The sequence below is a fragment of the Leptosomus discolor genome, chromosome 3, assembly GCF_034619465.1.
Source record: "Leptosomus discolor isolate bLepDis1 chromosome 3, bLepDis1.hap2, whole genome shotgun sequence".
In the NCBI taxonomy this organism is placed as follows: domain Eukaryota; kingdom Metazoa; phylum Chordata; class Aves; order Leptosomiformes; family Leptosomidae; genus Leptosomus; species Leptosomus discolor.
The window spans coordinates 62199459-62223273 of record NC_141393.1 but is presented as its reverse complement, the minus strand read 5'-3'; the positions used below and the strand labels follow the sequence as shown (position 1 = coordinate 62223273).

General features: G+C 42.0%; 1 protein-coding gene across 1 annotated transcript; it reads left to right on the top strand.

Annotated features, from left to right (window-relative positions):
* Window positions 1–1406: 1406 nt before the first annotated feature.
* ANKRD13C (ankyrin repeat domain 13C) lies at window positions 1407–23579 on the top strand. The gene is made up of 13 exons (XM_086463340.1): window positions 1407–1758; window positions 6930–6971; window positions 10675–10779; window positions 11718–11803; window positions 13322–13367; window positions 15078–15144; window positions 16557–16701; window positions 17501–17632; window positions 18338–18499; window positions 19258–19337; window positions 20855–20953; window positions 21599–21699; window positions 22853–23579. The coding sequence occupies exons 1-13, from the start codon at window positions 1407–1409 to the stop codon at window positions 22981–22983; spliced, it is 1548 nt and encodes a 515-aa protein (XP_086319466.1). The 3' UTR covers window positions 22984–23579.
* Window positions 23580–23815: the final 236 nt, after the last annotated feature.

Sequence of the window (23815 nt, the reverse complement as noted above, 5' to 3'; positions counted from 1 at the left end):
GGACTGACGTAAGGACAGGACAACTGTCTCGTCTGTCCCTTTTCCTGCATGTGCTTTTGGGGAAGACAACATGTGCAGGTCCCATCATTCTCCAGCTAACTCCTTGTGTCACAGTCCTGATCCATGCTGGGCCTGTTCCTTCTTGGTGAATGAAACAGCTGCAGAAACGAGGGACATGGATGAACAGCAGAGGGATGCAACAACATTTTGTTCACAACAGCATTAGCAGCCCATGACTTTTCCTTGGCTCACAAGGGGATCCATGGAAGGAGCGCAGGGAAAGACTCATGAGTGCTGATTTGAGATTGCGTTGAGAAATCCTTTGACCTTTCGTGACCAGGGAAGTAACCCGGAGCTTCTGTTCTCTTAGCAAATGAGGGGAATTGCCTCATCTCATTTATTTAATTGCTGTGTGGTTTGTTTACATCTCTGGCATGCAGCAACACACAGAACATACACCGTCATCTATACAGTTGCGTTACTAAACCTCAAACCGAGACGCTCTTGGATCCACCTTTCCACTTCACAAATAAATCCAAGAGGAATCCGCAGGAGTCATCCCAGCAGATTTTTGCAACGGAGTAAGAATCTCTGTCCTTTCCTCATGACACACAGCACCAGAGATGGTGCTTCTCCCCCTTGGCGGGCTGAGATAAGCCTGGGTAGCCAGGAGCACTTCCCAAAAGGGGTAACGGCCCAAGGAGAGGGGACGGCAGGTCTGTAGGAAGGCACAGCTGTATGAAGCGCAGAGACCTCAGGGGAAGAATGGCGAGCTGCCTGGCCCACAAGGTATTCCTGTCCCCGCACCCGTGTGAGACAAGGCCAGGCCCTTCCTGCCAGCGTGAGAAGCAGCCGCGTCCCTAGAAATACATTCTTAGAGCAGGTACACCAGCGTGTCCATCAGTCCCTCTGCAGGAGACACCCCGGCCCTAACCTAAAGAGCCACCGCAGCCGCCCGGCCAGGGGCTGCCCGCGGCGCTCCGAGGGCCGGCTCTGCCCTCCCCTCGGCGGGGGCCGCCAGGGCCTGCTCGCGGGTTGCCGCCCCGGCCGAGGGCCCGCTTGGACAGGCGCCTGGCCCCTCCCGGGCCGAGCGAGAGGCGGTACCGGGTGGTACCGGCCTCCGCCGCCTCCCGCCCTCCGCGCAGTCTCGCGGTGCCCGGGGAAGTCTCGCCTTCCCGCCGCGCCTCTCGCGGGAGCAGCCGGCCAAGATGGCGGCGGCGCCGGGCCGTTGAGCGGGTCCCCGCGGGCGGGCAGGCGGCTTCTCGGCGCGGCGGGTCTGCGGGTGCTTTTGGCGGGGGATGCCGACGGGACGGGACTGGCCGCCGCGGCTCTGAGCTGCATCGACACTCCGGCTGCGGCGAAGCTTCCCGGCGGGGGCCCCGCCGCCCGCGGGGCCGCCGCTGGAGATGACCGGAGAGAAGCTGCGCTCGCTGCGCAGGGACCATAAGCCCAGCAAGGAGGACGGGGACCTGCTGGCGCCCGGCGAGGAGGAGGCGGCCGCCGCGCCCGGAGGCATCTTCACTGGGGGGCGCGGGAGCAGCGGCAAGGGCGGCCGGGCCGGGGGCCACCGCATCTTCAGCAACCACCACCACCGGCTGCCGCTGAAGGGGGGGCCGGCGGCCGGCGGGACGGGCCCGCCCGCCGAGCCCGACAAGTGCCCGGCTCACTTCCCCGTGCACGAGTGCGTCTTCAAGGGGGACGTGAGGCGGCTCTCGGCCCTCATCCGCACCCAGGGCATCGGCCAGAAGGACAGTCACGGTGAGCGGCGGGGAGCGGGACGGGCCTGGTGCCTGGCGGGCGGGGGGCGGCGGCCGCCTCGCCCCCGCGATGTGGGGAGCTCCCGCGGACTCGGCGGGAGCCGCGGCCTCTTCCTTCTCGCTCCTGCTGGGCCTGGGACCTCGCCTGTGCGTCCCAGATCGCCGCCGGTGTTTCACTGCTGGGCTTGGGGCGGGGGGGGATGTCTGCGGGGCAGCGCGGCCCCACGCTCGGAGGATCATCGGGGTTTTTGTGACAGGAGCGAGCGTGGAACCAGCTTTTGTAACAGCGTAACGCGGGGAGAGCTTCCTCCTGCCCGGTGTTGCTTCATCTTCAAAACCTTACTTCATTTAAAAAAACCCAAACCTTTTTTTTTTTTTTTTTTTTAAGTGTCTGAACTGTCGCCTGTTTGCTGTCGGAGATGACGAGCACACTCAGGAGTGGTTCCTCTGGCTGTTGGTGGAACTATCTTTGATTTTTCCCCAGGCTAAAAAAAAAAAAGGCAACGCAAAACTTTTTTTTTTATTTTTTTAATTGTGGGATTTGAAAGAGCCAAAACCTTGTTCTCTGCACCTCTGCAGGCTTGCTTTGGACATGGAAGTGGCAGTAGCAGAGGTAGAAGTAAGATCCTCGTGCTACTCTGTAGTGCATAAATATGTAAAATCTTGCTAGGACACTTAAAAATAATGTTTAATTTAGGGGATATTTTACATTGTTAAAAAATAAATCAGCCTGTCAAGTCAGCTTAAGTTTCATGGCTAGTTTTCATCTCTACGTTTCCTACCTACTTCAAGAGTAACACGATACGTTTTTGCTGGAGAATGCAAGTTATACCATATGTGGCATCTGGAGAGGTGATTAAAGGGTACAGTTATGTTCTTTTTCTGATTAAGAGATAAATGTTTCCGTTGTTTTACTTAGTTGTATTATGTAAAATCAAAAGGAGCATTAAGGTAGAGCGATCTTTGGGATCGGTACGATGGGAAGAGTAGTGTAATTGGAAGTTAAAAGCCACGTCCCTGATAACGTTAGGCACTCTGAAACACAAGCTCATGTATGTGGCATAAGATAAAGCTTGGTTTTCTCAATCAAGGCAGGGAGGAGTTTTTCTTACAACTGCCATAACGTTTTTCTAAGTATGTTGTTATAAATACAGCTACAGATATATTTATCCTGTCGTCTTCATTCCAAACGTTGCAGCAAATACTGGGAGAATGAAAGCAACAGACTCAGGAAGAAATTTTCTCACTCCATGTCTTCCTTCTGTTATCTTCTCCCCTACGCCTCCAATTCCTCATCAAATAACTCATCATAAGCTTGATATCTTTACTTTGAAGACACTTCCTGATCCATCTTTGCTGCACTGCCATCCTCAACGTGTATCACAAATGTCGATACCGTCCTTTTTTAAATATCTATATTTACACGCACATATATGTATAAAAATTTCAAATGAACGTCACTCTGCTTGCTCAGTGCTGTTTACAGTAGGAACTCTGGGGATTTCTGTCTCAGTCTCTTCCTCTAAGTTTTTGCTTTGAGTGTTCCTTTGCTACTAAGTTTTCAAAAAAACCCCAACAACAAAACCCTTGGTGTCTTGACCTGCCAAAGGCCTGACTAATATTCATTGTTATTGTTTTCTTTCTGCTGGAATCCATCTGTCCCTTGTTTACATATTTGAACTGTGAGTTATTTGGGGTAGAGAACTTCTGCTTGCAATTACGCTCAGAAATAAGGCAGAAGAATCCTGCTACTCGATAAGGAAGTGACAAAGGGGAGAAGGAACTTCTAGAAACAGTTACTGTTTATAATTTGGTCCTATTTGTAGCGTGTGGTTAAGTGCAGAAAAGCCAAGTCCTGTAGAACATTAAACTCTTGGTGTTCTGATAAAACCACCACTGGCTGTGTCTGTAAATGGAGTGCAGCCCGCCTCGCCCTCTGAATTAACCTCAAAAAACATTACCTGTCAGAAGGCCAGTACCATTATTCCAAAAAGGATGCATTTGTTGGGAGAAGCTTGTATGTATTAGATGACTTTTATTTTTACTATAATACACATTTAGGAGCTTAAACAGATATTCCAAATAAAACCACCTTATATTCTGGAATAGACAAATCTTCTTGCTGAATTACCCTTAGCCAACAGACTCAGCTTCCTTGTAGGTGTGCCAGGTGCCTAGCGAAAGGTTAAAAGCCCCACGTGCGTGTGGACAAGTACTGTGTTTTGTGTGGGTTTCTGTGTGGACAGTTTTTGTTTGCATGCCCTGGATGTGCACGTGCAAGGTTTCAGGCACTGTTGTATCACTGCTTCCTTGGAATAAGGCTCTGTAGGCTGTATGGCTTGGGGAGGGAAGCATACATGCTCATTTCCCAAAGCTATAGATACCGATGAAGTTGTCTTTAGATGGAAGGAACGCGTGAGGTTTGTTTATACGGTGAATCAAGCTGTTGCCAAAAGAGAATGAATTTGTTTGCAACTGTTCGGGTATGTGCCCATTCACGTTTTAGTCGGTGTCTAGAAACGATTGTAGCAAACACATTATCATTATGATTAAATTGCGTGGAAGTCATCAAAACTATACATCAGCTCAATTATTTACAGTGCCCTCTTTATTACAACTCTCTTACAAAGGTAAAGGACATAGTAGTGTATGTGCACCCTTCTCTTTCTTTGTCCAGCAGCTCTCTTGTGTAAAGCTACTTATTTTCATGGAATCTAACGCTTCCTGTTGTGGCTTGTGCTGTGGTTCACTGAAAACCTCAAGCTGTTAAAACCATCCATGCAACAGGAAGAAGTGGAACTGCCCTCTCCCACCGTCTTGCCTGTTCTGGCAGAAATGCTTAGTTGCACTGTGCACTGGCAGGGAAAAGTTGATCAGTGTTAAAGTTCAGCGCCTTTTTCTGTCAGACTAACTTTACCTAGAACTGCTCTGTATGCCCTGGATAATAAACGCTCCAGTGTACTGCTGTGTCCATGCTCATAGAGCTCAGCTGGTCTGGGTTAAGAGTTGTCTGGAGGAGAGTTTATCATGGGCAGTGAGAAGAGGGCCTGACTGGCCAGGTAGTCCAGAATGGTAGGAACTACAGTGTTTGTTAATGTCCCTTCTCTGTGTGTTTGCCTTGCCTCTCCTTGTTCACTTGCCTGGCTTACCCGTCAGCGTAGCTCCTCTCCCTTCGGTACAGCAGCTAACCTGTTCTTTTATCTCACTGATGTTTGTTAAACCTTAGACCCCTCCTTGCCAGGGACTTGCTGGCTGAAGACCAGCAGGCAGGGTGTCACCTCTTTTCAGCCTCCTGTTCAATAGCTTTTTTTTTTTTTTTTTTCTTCTGGAGTGGATAGATTCCAGTTTCTGTGCTTTATCGGTTGTTGTACTGTCTGTTTCTCTGCATGCTTCTCTTCCTTTCCACCTTGTCTGCTGTATCCACGTTTCCTGTCTAGTTTTTGAATTGCATATTTTTTGGTGTGAAGATGATCATTGAGTCAAAGAAAAATCTATGCTGGAAGAGCTCTCTAAGGGTGATATAATCCAACCTCCTGCTCGGAGCAGAGATAGCACTGGAGTTAGATCAGGTTGCTCAGAACCTTGTCCAGAGGAGTTTTGAAAGGATGTGTGTTACTGCACATCTGCTCTTTCTGCTTATCAGCTGAATGAAATCCTGCAGGGTTCTTGGGAACGCTGTCAGGAGCCTGGTTAGCTTTCGTGTTGTTGTTTGTTGCCATTGTACCCAGCCATCATAGCTACAGGAGCTGTCTGGCTCTGTTTTGTTCACCGTTTGAAAGGTGGGGGTGCTTTTTTAAAATTTTATGGTTTATTAATGTAAGAGAAAACTTAATGTAGGCCTATTTATATCTATATATATCCCGCTGAAGTGCTTGATAAGGAAAATGTTTACCCCTTTTTGAATTTTCTGAGTACATGGTTTGGCTCATTCTCGAGTGTGTTCCTCAATAATGTTGTTATTTCGGTCGCTTAGCAAGGAATGGCTGCACCTAAATGATGTTTTGGCTCACAGATGCTGCAAAACCTATTAATAGAAAATTCGAGGTTAGCTTAGTTAGACTGTGCATAATGAACTAGGATGTAGCTGTCTGTGCTGTTGCTAGTGACCCGCAAGAATAATTTGTACTGCATGCTGAGTAGCTGATTTAAAACCTTGTGGAAACTCTGCCTTTGCCTGCTTGCCTATCTAGATCAGAGATTCCATGAGACTGCAGCATGCTGGCAATCACTTTGTGTAGCAGTCCCTCGATGTTTTGGATTACATCTTTTAGATGTACAGTACATCATCCTTTGCACGTAGCAAGTACTTACTGCTAACATGGTACTGTAAAATAACCCTAACATTGAGTGCATCTGTTAAAATTGCAGAAGAAATCTGTTTTCCAGCAATTTTTCTGTTAACTCTGCTCAGAAAATGTTTAAACATCTAAACAGAGCAATACAGTTAGATGGAAGAATTTTGTGTCCTTACGCTACATAAACGAAATGCGTCAGAATTCTGGTAGCAGCATTACTACAGGACAACTCTGTACGTTGTGGTGCATATTTGAGAACAGAAGCAAAAAATGTGTCATATGCAGAGCCAGGAAATAGGGTCATGTTTGTAATACCTGCTAATAATCTCAGAAACTTTCTTTGGAAACAAGGCATTAAAATAACAAAAAGGCTTTTCTGTAGTGAGGTTACTGTTACTTCGCAATCGGTCCAATACTATATTAGTAAAAAATTTGTACTAAATCTTTGAAAAATTAATAAAAGAGGCTCTTAAAATTTTAATCAGTATCATATCTTTGAGTAGCTTTTAACCTAGATATGTCATTCTTTGTAAAGTATCAGACTTTTCAGACCATGATAAGCATAGAAGTTTGGGTTATCTCTTTCTTGAAGATACAATTGGACCTCTTTGGCCGGAGTAAGCGTCAAGACATCATTAAAAAAAAGCTCTCTTGGCCCATGAAGTGTGTTTCAGATATATTTAACTGGTATAATCCAAATGCTGACTTAGAAAAGTGTAGCTGCTCTCGTGTATTTCAGTGTGTTCCTTGGTTAGGTCATGTAGCTAAAGTTTCTTAACACCTAAGATTTGAGTTGTATGTGCAAACACCTGAGGGAATTGCAATGGATTCTGTTACCTTGAATTTAATATCTTTTTATTTCTATTATTTTTTTCAGGAAACACTCCTTTACATCTTGCTGTGATGTTGGGACATAAAGGTGGGTAAAACCGTTGATTCTGTTAGCCCTTAAATTATCCTGAAGACTTAAGGACCAGAGGAAAAAGAAGATTTTTCATTTTTCCTGAATGTGATCTTGTGTTTCGAGCTAGTTCAAAGTTGAGGTTTTCTGAAAAGAAGACACCGTGCAGATTTAGAAGAGAAAAGTTGGAGAAGAAATCAGAGCTGTACTTTAGGCTGAAATGAAGGAGCTCAGTAGCGGGTGGGGTGGAAAGGAGTTGTAGCAGTTGGACTCTCTGTGAGCCTAGAACGAGAACAGTGGGTGGACCCAGCTCCTCTCTCTTGCAGACTTAGAAGGAAATAGGGAAACTTGGAATATCGCGGATTGAAAAAGACCTCTAAGCAGTGGAGGCAAGCATGTGTGTGCCTGCTTCCCCTTTGGTGTGCAGCAGCTGAAGCGGGGCCGTAAGTTCAGTGTGGTGATGCCCTTTCTCTTTGCACTTTTCTGGTTGTTGGTGTCACTGTGTGTGTTGCTGATCTGCTCACTACAGGGGCTGAACAGCCATGTTCAGGTTTTTCACAGTGATCAGAATGACATCCTCTAGAATAAAATGATTCTTTGAGTGGAAATGTAATCGCTCACCTGCTCTTTGCACACTCCTTCGCTCACCTGATTCGAATTTCGGGCTCACTGCCTCGCTGTTTCTTCAACTGTCAGGGCTTCATCCTGCGGGGGCACAGGACAGCCTACAGCTCTGTGCAGCCAGCTGATTCACAATGGCTCTTATCTTCCAGATACCATTTGGGGATTGTTTTACAGTAGAATTTCAAGGCACAGGATTTAAATTTCTACTCCAAATAGAAAGTGTAGAAGTAGACATGTTTCAAGACTGGGAGGAAACCTGGAGTATGATTGTTCAGTCTCTGTGGCAGTAAAATTCTTTTTCATGACTGAAACAAGAATGGCCTGGTTTAATTCAGCCGTGTGAGTCCTGTGCCGGGTACTTGGTACTGCTCCATGAGAGAGCTGTTGTTAATCAAACACCTGGCAGATTTGAAGAGGGGAATGCAGGAAGTGCAATAAGGAATGCAGGAAGTGCAATAAGGTGTCTTAGGACAATTTGGTAAAACCTGTGAAGTGATCCAGGATAACTGAGAGTTGGAGTGGGAAGTAATTTTGAAGGAAGAAGGGAGAGAGGTGGCTTATGCAAAGAAGAAGCAGTAGAGCTTGCTGGAATCTCCAAATATTGGTCTAGCCTGTGTTACTTCTTAAATTAAAAAAAAAAAAAAAAAGGGAAGACAAGAAACAGAAGATACACAAAAGCTTTTTGAGGCAGCAGTGAGGCAAATATGTTTTACAAGTGCCTGCCTGCTACAAGTCTCGGGAGGGTTTTCAGCTTGCAAAAACCAGTGCTTTATCAGAACTGCTGGTTTTTGGTGAGGGTCCTAGACCAGAGGCTTGAAACAACAGAAGGAAACAGAGGCAGAAGCTTTTCTCTAATTTCTCAGCCTTAAATAAGGCATTTTTCTTTGTAGGATAGATTTTGGTTTTGTAACTACTTTGTGTTTTCAAGCGATGATGATCAGCCACATGTATGACTTCTGCTGTGCCTTATTGCAGGGTTTGTTTCAAGCTTTCGCTTGTCACGGTCATTAGTTAATATTTCCAAGTTTTGCACTGCTGGGCGTAGAAGGGTTCATGTTTTTGCTTAAAAGGTGATTAGCTGTCATGAAGGGACACTTTCCATATGGCTACAATACAGATACAACAGTAGCATATACCTTGTTTAATAAATACAGACAATTTTGATCAAAGATGCTTCTTCTAATAAAACTGATAGAAAAGAGTTTACCAACTTTAATTCAGTATGGTTGAATATTTATTCTAAGTCTCTCTTAAAATTTGGTTATTTTATGTTTCAGCTGTACGATAAAAAGCAATCTGGTCAGTGCTGACAGATTCCTTGAGTTTGAGCTATCCTTGTATGTAGCATAGCGAGGAGAAGAGAGGAATTTCTTCCATCTATTCCTTTTCTTGCTTGCGGTGAGCCTTTGTCAGCTTGCCTAGAGCAGGGCTATTCATGCATGACATCCAGCGCAATACCTGATTTTACTGTTTCAACTTCGGATCCTGCGCAGTTGTTGATCCACCAAGAGCCCCAGCTCCTTTCCTACCTCATTAGTCTGTCTCACTGATGTCGAAGGTCAGTTTTCTGTCTTCCTGGGGTGATGCACGCAGACCGCTCAGCTGTATGTAGCAGCATTACAGCCAGTCTCTTCTGAAGCACAAGGTGAATTTACATCCTGTTTGTTTAACTGAAAAGGTGATCTGGCTGGTGAACGCAAGCTTATTTGCCTGCTCACTGTACGCTGTTGTTGTGTTAGGCACTCTGTTTAAGTGGCCATAAAAATACCTCTGTGTTTGCTGACAGAGTAGTCAGGGCTTTTGTTTATTTACCACAAAAGATAGTATATTCACCAGTGAAGTATCTCTTCCTTTCCAAACACTGTGCTTGCCGGTGACTCACGACAGTTGCATCTGGAGTGACTAGTACGGTTTCCTGTAACACCTACTGTGGGAGAATAATCCAGGAAGTTCCTCTTTCTGTCACGCCTGCCCATCCTATTCGTAATGAGGCATTTCTTCAACCTACAGCTCTGTCATTTGCAATGGGTCAGGTTGATTTTAATGAGTTGTGTTGAGGAAACTTTCTGTAGTTAGAAGCTGAAGGACCGCTTCAAGTGAGGACAGCTTATTTGAAACATGGAAATACTGAAAGCTTTCTTCTCTCCTTAATGTTAAGGGCTGTTTGTCATTCCACCATTACCTTTTACCTGTGGGCAGAGAAGGGAGTGCAAGTGACTGTGCTAGGACCTTGTGTGGCTTTGATGAGATGTCAACGTTGCTCTGTTGGCACGGTGTGAGCGTGCTGAGCGTCAGGGGTAGGATTGATGCATGCTGCTGCTGATACTGTTGGTCAAAACCGTAGCACGCTGCAAGTGTACCTCTCTGCTGATGGAGCACATGCCCCTGAGTCGTGTGCTCTGTTACCAGTGCGCCAGATACCCACGTTGGTAGTCCTGCACTACCAGTTACTTCTGGTACAGCCAGTTGTGCGCGTACTTGGAGGCTGTCCTAGGCCAGAGCGTGCTTGTTTGCCTGCTTCCGATGCCGTGTTACCGCAGGATGCTACAGCACGTAGGGATGCATTAGTCCTCTGCCTCCTGTACATGCGATGTTCTCTGATGTTGCCTGAAGTCTGTGTCTCCACGCGCATTTCTAGCAAATCGGTTTGCCGTTGACCTTTGGCGAAGGGGGTTGAGAGAGAGGGGGAAGACCATGAAATGTGTGTCTTCGTACATGGGTTTGCGCATTACATAGAGAGAGCTGATGTTACGTTTTAAAAATATTTGCCCTATAGTTATGTGTATGTATATGCACGTACAGAAATACAGCTTTATAAAAAAGCAAAGTATGAGAAGCAGAGGGCATGTTTCTCAGTGATTATGTAACTGGTGGTGGATCAAAATTGTTTTTAGTTCACAAGGGAGGTGCTGTGAGTACTCACAGAAATTATTTTTGTTTGTTTGAAGTTTGAGTTGGAATCCAGATATGTATTTTGATAAACTGTTTAATTTATTGAATATCTACTACTTTTGCTTTATTATTGTTCCCCTTATTACAAAAGATACTGCTACATCCTTCACGTTTATTGTAAATAATTTTTGCTATTTTGTTACAGAATGTGCCCACTTGCTTTTAGCCCATAATGCTCCAGTAAAGGTGAAAAATGCTCAGGGATGGAGCCCTCTTGCAGAAGCCATCAGCTATGGAGACAGACAAATGAGTAAGAACCTCTGCTTCCTGATTAATCAGAAATTGGGGCCTCATTCAGAATGGGAGAACAAAGATTTTCAAGCTAGGGTTTTTTTATAATACTCCTATTCTAGTTCTCTGAAGAGTATCTTAATAGGCTAATCTTTTTTAAACCTAAATGTGATATGACAAGCTCTACATGTGTCCATTTCCTTGATAAGAAAGAAAATGTGTTAGGATACATAATGCTAAGTAGAGTTAAGGTTTTGCTTAAAGTGATTGTAAAAGCTGTAGGCTAGCATTCTGTATTAAAATTGGGGTTGCAAGGTCAGAATGGATTTTAGCTGTATGGATCATCTAATTGGAACTGCTCCATGTGGTCATATGTATATTTGATAGATCAGTTGGCAATGGATATTGCTTTTGTCTTGCATCTCAGCAGGCCAGTAGGCAAATACAGGGATTACTTAATCACTTCAGATAGGAAGTAGCAGGGGGAAAGTTATTCTACCGCTACTCACTAGTGGACGTTAATGATGTTTGGTATTACCGTGTCTCATAGCAGAAAACTGATAATATTTTTTTTATATATATATTAATATATTAATGCACTAGCTTGTGATATACCAACAACATTCTGCATGTCAGCTCCTTACTGCTAAAGGATGTTCTCAATGGGAGTAGACGTTGTGCAGTCTATGGGCTCGTGTTCAATAGTATACATGTGCACCCACATGTTTACCAATAGGTGTGTAAAAGACCTCTTGACATGATTGTAAACTTTGTATTACAAACCATTATAAAGGCTTTTCTTCCTGTTGTGATCCGAGAAGGCTGTAACTTGAGGTGAATTTCTCCACAGCCTGATGAGATGTTACATTTGCATTGTTTTTTCAAGATGTCAGATAATGACACTAACCTGTAATTAACAAATAGAATAAATTTAATTTACAGTTCATTTCTGTTCAGTTACAGCACTCCTAAGGAAGCTTAAACAGCAGTCCAGGGAAAGTGTTGAAGAAAAGCGACCTCGATTGTTAAAAGCCCTGAAAGAGGTAAGTTCAAGGCAGCCGCGTTGACAAAAACAGGTCGTGATGGAAAGCAGTTGCTTATGTTCTTAGTACGGATGCTCTGGCAAACTGTAAAAAAGTTTTTTACTTGCTTTTACAGATGGCTTTTTCTCTTAATAGCAGTCTTGGCTTACAATGTCCATTTTAAGCGGGTACAGAATTGTGTGTATTTTTAAGGTCATACTTCCTTCTCAACTTCTAGGAATGCGAATAGGAAGGTTTATGTAAGCCGGACCTGCTAGTCTTTGCAATATAAAAGTTGAAGATTGTATTTTTAATCTGTATTTATTTCATTAGATTTTTAAGGCTTTCTTAAGTCTTTTGTTTTAATTAGTAATTTACTGGTTTTGTTTAGTCACCGATCGTGAATGACACTTTCTCTTCTTGCTTAGTATTCAAATATATAAATAAATCAAAAAAGAGATTTTCGGTTTAATTCTCCATCTACGTGCAGCAGCCAGTTCTTGAGCACAGTGAAATATTCCTCAGTTCAGGGAACCCAAGAAGAAAAGCTTAGTTTCCTCCATTTTGGACTGCTGCTAGTGTGCTGAAACTGTGGTTGTAAAACACAGGTGTTTGTTTCCCTTTAGGCGGGGTGAGCTGCTCCTGCCTAGTCAAGTGGTAAAATATGAATGGGTTTGTGGAAAACCAGCTTTTTACCTGAAATTAATGAAACCATACATCTGAGAAGTTGAGCTCAGCTGTGTCAGTGACACACTCAATGAATACATTCTACCAATGTTCCTACATTTTTCTTGGATCCAAGGGAAAAAAACCCTGCTGTCTGTCTAGGAGTGAAAAGCTTTCGGTTCTTGTGTGAGAGCAGACACGGCCTTGCTGAAACAGTTCTGCTGTTCCTTATTCCTGCTGGTGCAAGACCTGGCCTAGAGTTGTGTATTTTTCTTCTTGCACAGAGTGGAAGTATATGGCTACCTCTGTGTGTTACCAACATTTGCTGATTTTAATCAAGTCACCCCTTAGTTTGCTTTTGCTTGGCATACAGATGAAAGGAGTTGGCTGGCATGTGTTTATGGAGGTAGAGGAATTTTTATACAATGATGTAAGCATATTTCCAGAAGGCAAGTTGAGATTTGTGTGTGTGAATACTCCTAGCTGAAACTTGACTCATTAAGACAGAAGACATAGTTCCATGGGGTTGGATGTGATCAAACAAAGCAAGCAAAGAGCTCCATAGATCTTTTTTTAAACCCAGATTTGCAGTAAATCTTTTATAATCCATGGCTTAATAGCTGAGTAAATTATTATTTTTAAAAAGCCATTAAAAATGGGTAGTTCAAATGAGTTATGTAGGTTTATCGTTAATTGATTCTGCTTTAGTTAAAACTTCAGAAATGTTTCAAGTTCGGTATAAATTCACATACTAACATTAGAGAATGAGTTTTCTTTGTTTGGCAAAATACAACTTCTGCCTGTCTTTCAGCAGATTTTACAGTAGTCGTTTAGACTAAAAAGCTTGTTAATGTGTTCTTCTTTTCATCTCAGCTAGGTGACTTCTATCTAGAGCTTCACTGGGATTTTCAAAGTTGGGGTAAGCAATTGCCTGTTCCTTTCACAGGGAGATAATGTAATCAGTCTTCAGCACACTTGTTCTCTCAAGCTGAAATTCTCTTCTGGTTTGCGTGCTGGAAGGTTCACAGTCCAGTTCTCCAGATCTAAGTTATAAAGAAAGGAGAAACAACTTTTTTGCTGAATTATTTTTGCTTATTCATTTTTGGAGCTGAATCCTATTCTGTAATCCAGTGACACAGTATGGGGAGGGGGAGGAGGGACAAGCTGTTGTTTACTCTAAGAAATGGATTATTGGAAGAGCAGAATATTAAAATGTCTCTGGTCGATTGGTGTCACTACAGAACAGTGGTTTGAACAATTTAGTTGAGTAACTGGACTTGGGGCATTTAATTTCCTGAATTTCAGCCTGTTGCCATACTCTGAATGGCAACTGGCAGTTAAGTGCAGCTACGCAAGTTTCATCAAACCCTGTCTTCACCTTAATATTTCTTTTATGTGGCTGTATAACATTTAGTGTTTTCTCAATTTCCACCTTATCTTATCTGTAGAAGAAAAATTAAATAAAGTAACAAAAATGCATTAATAATGACCAACGCGTCTGAATAATGTCAAAATACCAGAGGCAATACCTTCTGTTAGTGGTTGAAATTTGAGTTAGTAATTTTACGTACTTTAATATAGGCATAGTCTAAGTATTTGATGGACTAAATGCCTCTTCCAATATTCAGCGGAGGAAGGAGCAGCAAGGCTGCCATCAAATGTTGAGCAGATACGGAACAAACCCCTCATTTTTCTAGGTGGCCTACTGGGTGCTGCACATCTATTGAGTAGCCTTTTTCATGGAAGAGTCAGCATGAAAAAGAGTAGAGCTGGGCTTGGAGTAAGATAAGACATGGCTTAGTGATGAGACTGCAGCCTGACTGGCAGGGTGATGGTGGCAGGCAGACATGGCACAGCAGAAGTGATGTCAGGTGTCAAGCCAACTTCTAGGGAGCTTCCTCTTCTCCAGGAGCCTCATTGGGCCTCTGTTCAATTTTGGTTTTTCTATATATTCGCTTTCTTGAAGGGGAAAAGATGCTCTGGGCAGTGCCTCTGTCCTAATTAGTGATCCTCTAGGCTAATTACATTTTACAAATGGTCTTCATTCTTCATGGATCATTTTGAAGAAAGACTTGAAAGGCCATTGTGTTGAAGTGGTTTTATTGCTATAAAGTAAATGATCCTTTTTTGAATAAGGGCAGCTGCAGTCTCATATCTGTCTCATAATACTATACTGACTCTCGGTTCCACTGGTGGTTTAAGGTTTGGCTGATGTTTTAAGATTAGTGCATGAGATTATTTTTTTTTTCCTGCTTGTGGGTGGTCTGCTTTTAATTGTAGCTGGGTTTTTGATTATATATAAGGAAACTGTCAAATAATAGAATTAAAATTTCAAACAGATAGAAGGTGATTTACTAGAATTTATAAATGATTTAGCTGTGGCTGAGGACATTTTAAATTATGTCCTGATGCTGGAAGTAGTCTGTACAATTATAAATAATTTTTGAAGTTATTGAATAGAAACAGCCTGGTATTAGTCAGTTGTATTTGTATTGAGATTATGATGGAAAATGGGTATGCTGTATTGGTATTAAAATACCTTGAGATTCAAACTGATGTATGGTTTTACTAGAAATACTTTGCAGAGGAACTTCAAAGTCCTAATTGTGTTCTCTCTCCCTACCTTTAGTGCCTTTACTTTCCCGAATTCTGCCTTCTGATGCATGTAAAATACACAAACAAGGTATAAATATCAGGTAAGTCCTGGTTTTACAGTGTGTGTAATCTAAGTCATAAATACCTGCATGTTAGTGAAAACGCTGGCTTCCAGCATGGTCTGAAAGAAACCAGTGAGGAGACTGTGAAGAGCACTGTGTTTGTACGTTGGCGTTGAGAGGCAAGAAGCGGTTTGAATGTCAGACTGTCTTTTTTTCTCTGTTGATCTGAATTTAACTTCAGTTCCTGAGTCTCTTAATATAAAAGCAACAGCAGTTAAGCTGTATAAGGCTTTATCTACTAGAAATGTCAATGTTTAATTGAAAAACAGGAATGTGATATTTTTAACACAATTTCAAATAGATGAGCTTTCAGTATTTTGTGGAGAAGTGTTGCGGCCCCAGTCTACGTAGTAAGAAAAGTGGTATACTTTCTCTTTTTAAAGTGCTTAATGTGACAGATCCACAAGCTCAATAGAGTGCTTGCAGCAGTCTTTCCAAGCTCAGCCCTTGAACTGGTTTAGTTTGGGGTTTTTGGAGTCTTTTCTGACGTTTTCTTTAGGTTCCAAAGTTTAAAACAAAAGTGAAGAATGTGATTCAGGAGATTCAATCTGTAGAAAATTTTGTCCTGTTGAAGCTGTTGGCATAGGTGTATGAACTGACTTTTTAGGTCAAATTTGAGCCCGAGACCATCATTTCCTTCTCATTTCTGTGTGCTCTTCTTGCATGAGACTGACGCTGAGTGGAAGTAGCTACAGAATCTTTCTTGAAATCAGAGGCCAATATATGATGAGTGTTAAGCAGCCACCCCTTAGAGCTGGAGTGGTCACTAAATTTAGGTTCTTTAATCATCTTTGTAAAGAGGTAAATATTCTAGCAGTAACAGATACGAGTTGCTAGCAAGATCTTTGTCCTTGTTTCCATCTTCTAGTCATTCAGGTCAGCAGAAGCATTTCTTTTGTGTTGGTGAGGGGAAAAAATAGAAATAGCAACTAAAATAAGTCAAATTAAAAAATCAGACTGTTTCTTAGTCCTCTTCATAATGTGGGTCATGTCCTAATATCGTTACTCGAGTTAGTGGCTGCTGCTTGTAGAATGGGATGCTGATCATGTGGAGTAGTTGTATTTCTCAGTGTGGAGCACACGCTCGCTATGTGAACTGCTGCTTCCTCGTGCTGGCAGTTTTGAAATAAACCTTTCTGAAGAAAACTTTACCCTCTAGTGTAAGAATAGTTTGCAACGCGTTTATAACGGCAGGGATGTTATCATGTGAAACTTGTTAATAGCCGTTTTTTTTACTTCTGCATCCAGGCTCCACTTACAAAATACTCAATGAAAACTTAGGCCTTAGTGTGTTTGGTTGTGATTTAAAAAAAAAAAAAGAAAGAAAAAAAAAAAAAAGCTTCTGCTTGCGAACTGAACTTAGGCGTTAAAGTATTGGCATATTTTCACAGGCTGGACACAACTCTCATAGACTTTACCGACATGAAGTGCCAACGAGGGGATTTAAGCTTCATTTTTAACGGTGATGCTGCACCCTCTGAATCTTTTGTAGTTTTAGACAATGAACAAAAAGTTTACCAGCGAATACATCATGAGGTAAGGATCTGTGTCAATGTAGGGTGTGACATACCTCAAGCTTTTACTTGACATCAGAAGTCTGACCTACTTTATTAAACAAAATGTGCTTCTCAAAAAGACCCAAACAAGCTCCAAAGAAATGCAAACCAAAGAATTTTTGGTTGAGTTGCTGTAACTGAAGCTGTATGGGTGACATAACATTTTTTTACGAAAAACAGTGCTTTTGAATACAGACTTCTAAATGACAAAAAAGCTACAATGTGAATCTTGGAAAAACCTTTTACCGTTCTGAATAGGCAAATATGTCTTAAGTTATGATGCATGCTGCTTTTAATCTTTCCAGTGGGCTTAATATAGGTGTCCTTGGGTGGGTTTTCAAACTTGCTTGCCACCGCTTTGCATCTGTTTAGTCACTCCATGGCCAGTTCAGTTGTTAACAGTGCAAGGTCTGACTCGCTGGACCCCTTGTATTTAGTCAGGTTTTTAATTACAGCTTTATCCACCAGTCACTTAAGCATATGGATCTTTGCCGGTGGAAAGGGGGTGGCTGCTGACCTTCTTAATACATCCCACTTGGATGCTTTATTTGCTTAACATTTGAAATTAAACCATTCGGTAACCAATTGGCTAGAGCTTCTATAAAACAGTTGGAAAATTCAGGAAATGCTTGTTTGGAGAAAAGTTCCAAAGGAAAAGGTTTATCAATTTGTTTGTTTGTTTTGATTTGGTTTGTTGTTTTTTGGTTTGTTTTTTTGTTTTCAGAAGTAGTAATAATTATTATTAAGTTCTATTCAGCATTTGGGAATTTTTCTTCTAGGAATCTGAGATGGAAACAGAAGAAGAGGTTGACATTTTGATGAGCAGTGATATTTACTCAGCAACATTATCAACCAAATCAATTACCTTCACGCGTGCCCAAACGGGATGGCTATTTCGAGAAGACAAAACAGTAAGCTGCGAGAAAATCTCACAGACTGCATTACTGGGGGCAAAACAGTTCAGACAGCCTTGTGGTGGTGTGGTTGGGAGAAAATAAGCAAATTCCTTCCAGGGCATGCAGTAAGGATTCTGTGCACTCCTGTGTTGGAGGAATGCAGGAAGCTGGAAGTGTTCTGGGTAGTTCCCCTTTGGTGTGCCTGTCTGGGTTACCAGTGTGACTGGAGTACAAGTTCTCGCCTGTGAAAAAAATGAAACGGCCACTGTTGTAACTCTTTGAGTAGGAAATTGCTGTCTTGTGACTAGCTCTGAGGGATTTTGGTTTCATCTGGTAGCAAGTTTTCGTCTGAGCTGGCGTTTCAGAACCTTTTTCCTTGTGAATACCAAATCCATATTCTACATGTGTAAATTGTCCTTTACCACAGCGTGCTGTGAAGGGGATTTTAGTCAGGTTTCCCTTTGCCGCTCTTAAATTCTTGAACAATCTTTTCTGTCTTAAAGAAGGACTGTTGAAGAAAACAGAAATACCTGTTCCCAATGGAGTTCTGCTGTTTGTGCTGTGCCTGCCTTAGTGGGATTGCCCACTGACATCTCACGTGGTTGCCTGTGTGAATTACAACATTTCAACCCTGAAGTGCAATTATTTGGCTATACAAGAATTAGAATGGTTTTATTTTGTCTTCTCGGAGTCATTAATGTCCCAATTCCTTTCCTGCAGGAAAGAGTAGGAAACTTCTTGGCAGATTTCTACTTGGTTAATGGACTTGTATTAGAATCAAGGAAAAGACGAGAACATCTCAGTGAGGAGGATATTCTTCGAAATAAAGCTATCATGGAGAGCCTGAGTAAAGGTGGCAACTTAATGGAACAAAATTTTGAGGTATACTTAAGTAATTCTTCACAGTATGTGAATTTTTGCATAGGAGAATAATCTTTCACACCAGTTGTTTAGCAAAATCTATAGATAACGGTTTTATTCAATTTTGATTGTCTTAATTTTAAAATAATAAATATGACCTACAAGTATAATCATACACATTAATGAATTATCCTGATTAGTGCACGCATTGAGGAATTTCTGTGATTATATTGGATATTTTGGTCTTAATTTGCCTCTTACTGAAAGATGATGGTTTTGGCTGTGGCAAATCACTTTTAAACTTCTTTTAGACCAAATGTTTATTGTTTAGAATGCCTCTCTGGTTTTCTTTTCAATCGTGTTTTGCTTTAGCTCTATTACAATGTACTAAGCCTGTCATTATCACCATGAAATCAAGAGCTATTCAGAATGAGCCAGACATCATCTGGGAATACACTTACAGCCTTTTCAAAATGATTAATTTATTTCTGTATTAGCTTATGCTTTGTTACTTGTCATTCAGACACTTGAATTAACTGATTAACTGATGTATTAAACCAGCCAACTTCTATGTAAAATACAGTTTGGGGCCGAATACCTAAATGGAGGCTGTGAGAGCAAGAGCATGAGGTGGAACAGCCCAGCGAAGTGCAGCTACAGACTGCATAGGCTATATGGCTGTTCTTCGTAGAATTGAAGTGCGGTTGTGTCTTTCAAATGGCAGAATTCTAAGAGAGCATAAGGACAGATAAACAGTTAAGATATGTTTTTCTGAACAGCCTGTCAGACGGCAGTCTCTTACTCCACCATCACCCAACACAATTACGTGGGAAGAGTACATATCTGCTGAAAACGGAAAGTAAGTGTGCTTGGTTTATTGCCGTTGCCTTCCACAGACCTTTAGATTATTGGGTTGGGGGTGGGGGGATTCGGGTTGTTTTTTTTGTGTTCTCTAGTTTGTAGGTGCTTTTAGTTTATAGTTTTCTTGGGGCAGAGGAGCACTGGGTTTGATGTCGCACATGTTTAACGTTCTTCAGTAGGCTGGCTGGGAAGCTGGTACCTGTGTACCTACATGGTGTTCTTGCATCAGCTGGGGATAAAAATACTGGATGGGCGTCTGCCTGATACCCATGGCTTGGAATTTAAACATTTTGAAAAGATGCACATCAAAGCTGGCTTTTTTTTTTAAGGAAGATTTTCTGACAGATTCGTTTATCTTATGATAGTAATAAATAACCTAATTCGCCATGTTTAAAAAAAAGTTTATGATTTAGTGAGGATCTTGCAGCAGTGGCAGTGTATGAACTGGAATACAAGGACACAGAGATCTCCTAGTACTGGCTAGATCTTGGCAAGGTACTCTCCACTAGGTGCGTAACTAGGTAGTGAACAGCTGTAGTTTAATTTACAGCAGCTTCATTTGTAGAAGGTTCAAGCAGTTGAGTTTATTTTCTAGGACTGCGTGCTGTCTGGCTGTTGAACGTGGAAGGACCAAAAAATGATCTGAGTGCGTCACATAAGTAACAATGATGAAAGTGCTTTTTCCGGAGATGTTAGGCTAGCCTGTAGTCAGATGGTGCCAGGGAATACGATGGTATCACAGTACAGGCGTACTAAAAAGGGATGTTGGTCTGTGTTGGTCTTTTTAAACTAATGTAATTTTTAATATATTTGAGTTAGAATGGACATTCAAGCAGAATAAATAGGTTATGATTGAACAGCTGTTACTATTGGGACAGAAATATGTATGTGAGATTTCCCTTTGTTTAATAATCTGATTAACTGAAGGGAGTTTAGTGGGAAATCTAAGTTTCTAGCTGATATAAAGCAGGAGAGGAGGAGATTTGTTATCTTATTTACTACCTGTCTATTCCTCTTCTATAACAGGATTTTCTGTCCTGTATTTTCCAGTATTGCCTTCTAGTGATAGTAGAGTAACTTCTCCACTTCTCTGAGATTGTTTCATATTTTAGGCTGAAAGCAAACTGACCTTTTTCTAGTTCAACTTGATGCTTTGTTCACATAGAGACTATTTTAATTGACATCTGAAATCAGCTGTATATATTTCTGGGTAGTTGTCATGTCTTTCTGTGATGTTCACTAATGTAATGTTTATGAGGAATTATTTGAAGATTTTTCTTAAGTCATTTCCTGAACTGGTTTTGTCTTGTCTCCCGGTTTAGCAGGACTCCCGGTAACCTAAATTAAGATGGTTACTGACTTGTCTTGGCTACACGCAGCTTCTACTGCTGAAGCATTTGCTTTGTTGTAGGGATTCTTTACTGAGGTTTTCAACCTGAGTCTTTCTTCCTTTCTTTGAAACGGAGGTTTCGCTGAGAGACAAGCTGACTTTGTCTTTCTCCCGTCCCTGTACAGAGCTCCTCACCTGGGTAGAGAGCTGGTCTGCAAAGAAAGCAAGAAAACCTTTAAAGCCACGATAGCTATGAGCCAGGAATTTCCCTTAGGAATCGAATCGTAAGTCAAAACTATTGGCCATGAGTGTTATTTGTACGTAGGAAATTTTTTGATGTATTTATGAACTGCAGAATTCTTCGTGTCTCCAGAAATGGAAATTTGGCAGTTTAAAACCAGCAAATAAAGCCATGCTGTTAAGCAAGAAAACAGTTAAAATTGGAGACCTTGGTGCTGGTGTGCCTGTTGTTGGAAGAGTCAAGCACTTACCCTGCTTGGTCAGGCCAGAGGTTTGCCCAGGTTTATCCGTAACTTGTCACAGTACTGATGTGTCTGATTCTACAGAACTCTTAAGGTGGTTTTTGCCAGTAACAAGTTTTAGCTCGGCGTTACGTTCTCTAAACCAATACAAAACCATGTTAGGTTCCTTATGTCTGTGGAGAAGAGGGCGTGGTGCTGTGTGCTTCGGTCTCTTGTGTAAAATGAGGACTAGGAGTTAGCATCTTGGTGTTTATTTGCACACCTATGGAAATACAATACGGATCACTAAGAACTGAACGTGAGGGTGCTGATATTGAAGGATTTTCAAGTCCTTTTTTATCACCTAGCTCTTTGGGTCATTTTTATGTTTTCTAGAAGGAAAGCTTGTGAAACAAGAGTTTGTAATGAAATTTGTAATGAAAAGAGTTTGTAATTTTTCCTTTTCAGATTGTTGAATGTTTTGGAAGTAATTGCACCCTTCAAGCACTTTAACAAACTTAGAGAATTTGTTCAAATGAAGCTTCCGCCAGGCTTTCCTGTAAAATTAGGTAAGATGACTACAACATCTCTTGTGGCTTTGTATTTCCAAAATGTGTGTACTTACTTATGCAATATGTTCAAAACTTCTGCTAGGTTTTGGAAAAGAACTCTCTTACGCAAGAGTGCGTTGCTGTGGTTTCAGGAGAAAGCGATTAAGTTAGTGGAAGTGACGTTGGGTAGGAAATCTGCAGCTGAAAGGTGAATATAGTCCTAGTTGAGAAGAGAGCTCTGTAATGTACATTTTCCAAACACTGGGGTCCTGCTCTAGGAGCAGTGTGGGTAGGTATGCCGAATTATCCGTGCATTAAAGGATGAGCTCAGTTCCAAGTTGAGTATTTTGTAGCATTTTTATATTTCTTTTTTCCTCAAGGATTACGGGTGATGTGTTTTTTCACTTACAAATAAACAGAAAACTATTACACTTCTGACACATGGAAATGTATAGAGCAGTTGGTTCATGCTATAGATTGTCACAGCATGAACTGCCAAGAAGGAGTAGTACCTTTTCTGAGTGTTACAGGACTTTTTGCAGACTCGTAAGCTGTTTAAGCTAGACAGTTCTGAACAGACTGTGTTCTGCCTCCTGTCATATTTGCACAGCTCTGTTTATTGAGGGTTGAATTTGTGCTTAGCTCAGTAAGTTAGTTCGTGGGCGAGTCAGTTTTACTGAGGATAGCCCTGAAGTGCTCAGTTCAAATTGGAAAAGGGTTTTCTCTTACAGCAAACAGTAAAATGTTCATCTTTCCGTGTGGATTTGCCTAACTGAAGCCTACGTGTGGCAAGGTTGTTTTATCTGGAATCGTCCTCAGGCCAATGTCCTCCATTTTGAGAGATAAATCTGGATGTTCACAGCACCTTAGTTTCCATGTCATCAGTCTGCATCAAGGGAAGAAACCTGCTGAATTAATGATATTAGTGGTTTTTTGAATGGTGTGTTGAGCTGGGTGTTGTTTCTGCACTCGAGGTATCTGAGTATGTTCTGAAATAATTTTCTTTTAAACCACCTCATTTTTTAAGAGCTTTGAATCCCCATCGAGAATCCTAATCAAGCTTCTGTGTCTTCAGCAAGCCTGAAGTTACAGATCTGTTCAGCAGCAGTCGGTAATTATTGGTAGGCCAGTGTTTCTTTGCTCTTCATTGTACCCTTTTGCTTCCATCTAGATATTCCTGTATTTCCCACCATCACAGCCACTGTGACTTTTCAGGAGTTCCGTTACGATGAATTTGATGAATCCATCTTCACTATTCCTGATGACTACAAGGAGGACCCCAGCCGTTTTCCTGATCTCTAACTAAACTGGAAGGCTAGTGGTGAATGACAACACCAGCGTACCACAGTGGAAGCAAGTGGATGCAAATAGCCCACAGACAGAGATACAAAAGTGGGTCGTAAAGAAAGGGATAGACTTAATAATCCAGAAGAAAAGGGAACGTGCATCAAATGATGTACTGCTACTCACTACAATGGGCATCTAATCTAGTTCCTGATTTCCAGCAAGTCTCCTGATGTGTCGTTCACTCTTTTATACATCCAGTACTGCAAGCGTGGTAGTCTGACGCCTCGATGACCCCGAGAGTACTTAACAGCTGTGAGGACTATCATTATTTTTAAATTTTTTACATTTCTTGGTGATACAAAAAGCATTCTTGGACCATTAGCGTAAAAGTTGAAATGTCTTGGCCGGATATTAGCCCTCTAGAACATCCCACCACACTGAAGATGACCATATTCTATTCTTTGGAGCTTTGTTTTCATGAATTGTAAAATATGTATCATTATGTATAGTTCAGTAACTTGAATGTTAGTTGAACGTATAGAAGGAATGCATTTTCTGTAGACGAATGAACCAAACGGTAACCATTAAACAGTTGCATTTTCATACCGCAATACACTTCAGAAATAGCATTCGCTCTGCAGGGAATAAGGTACCTCCTCTAGCACCTTAGTGCGATCCATTGTGGTGCTATCCATGTCTCGGAACCCTTCCTTTCTTCACTGAGCTGTTCGTTATCCTTTCGTTGGCGCTGTGCTTTGCTGCTCTTCATCACACTGGCTTGGAAGTCCTCCCTGTGTCTGCGATGCCGTGTTGATGCGCGTGCTCAGAGGTTCATGGCTAGAAATTG

Bases quoted from the DNA above. Each gene is read 5' to 3' on its own strand.
- ANKRD13C (XM_086463340.1), top strand. From the start codon at position 1,407: ATGACCGGAGAGAAGCTGCGCTCGCTGCGCAGGGACCATAAGCCCAGC. The intron at 10,780-11,717 runs GTAAGAACCTCT...ATTTCTGTTCAG, and splicing joins CTATGGAGACAGACAAATGA to TTACAGCACTCCTAAGGAAG. The intron at 16,702-17,500 runs GTAAGGATCTGT...TTTTTCTTCTAG, and splicing joins ACCAGCGAATACATCATGAG to GAATCTGAGATGGAAACAGA.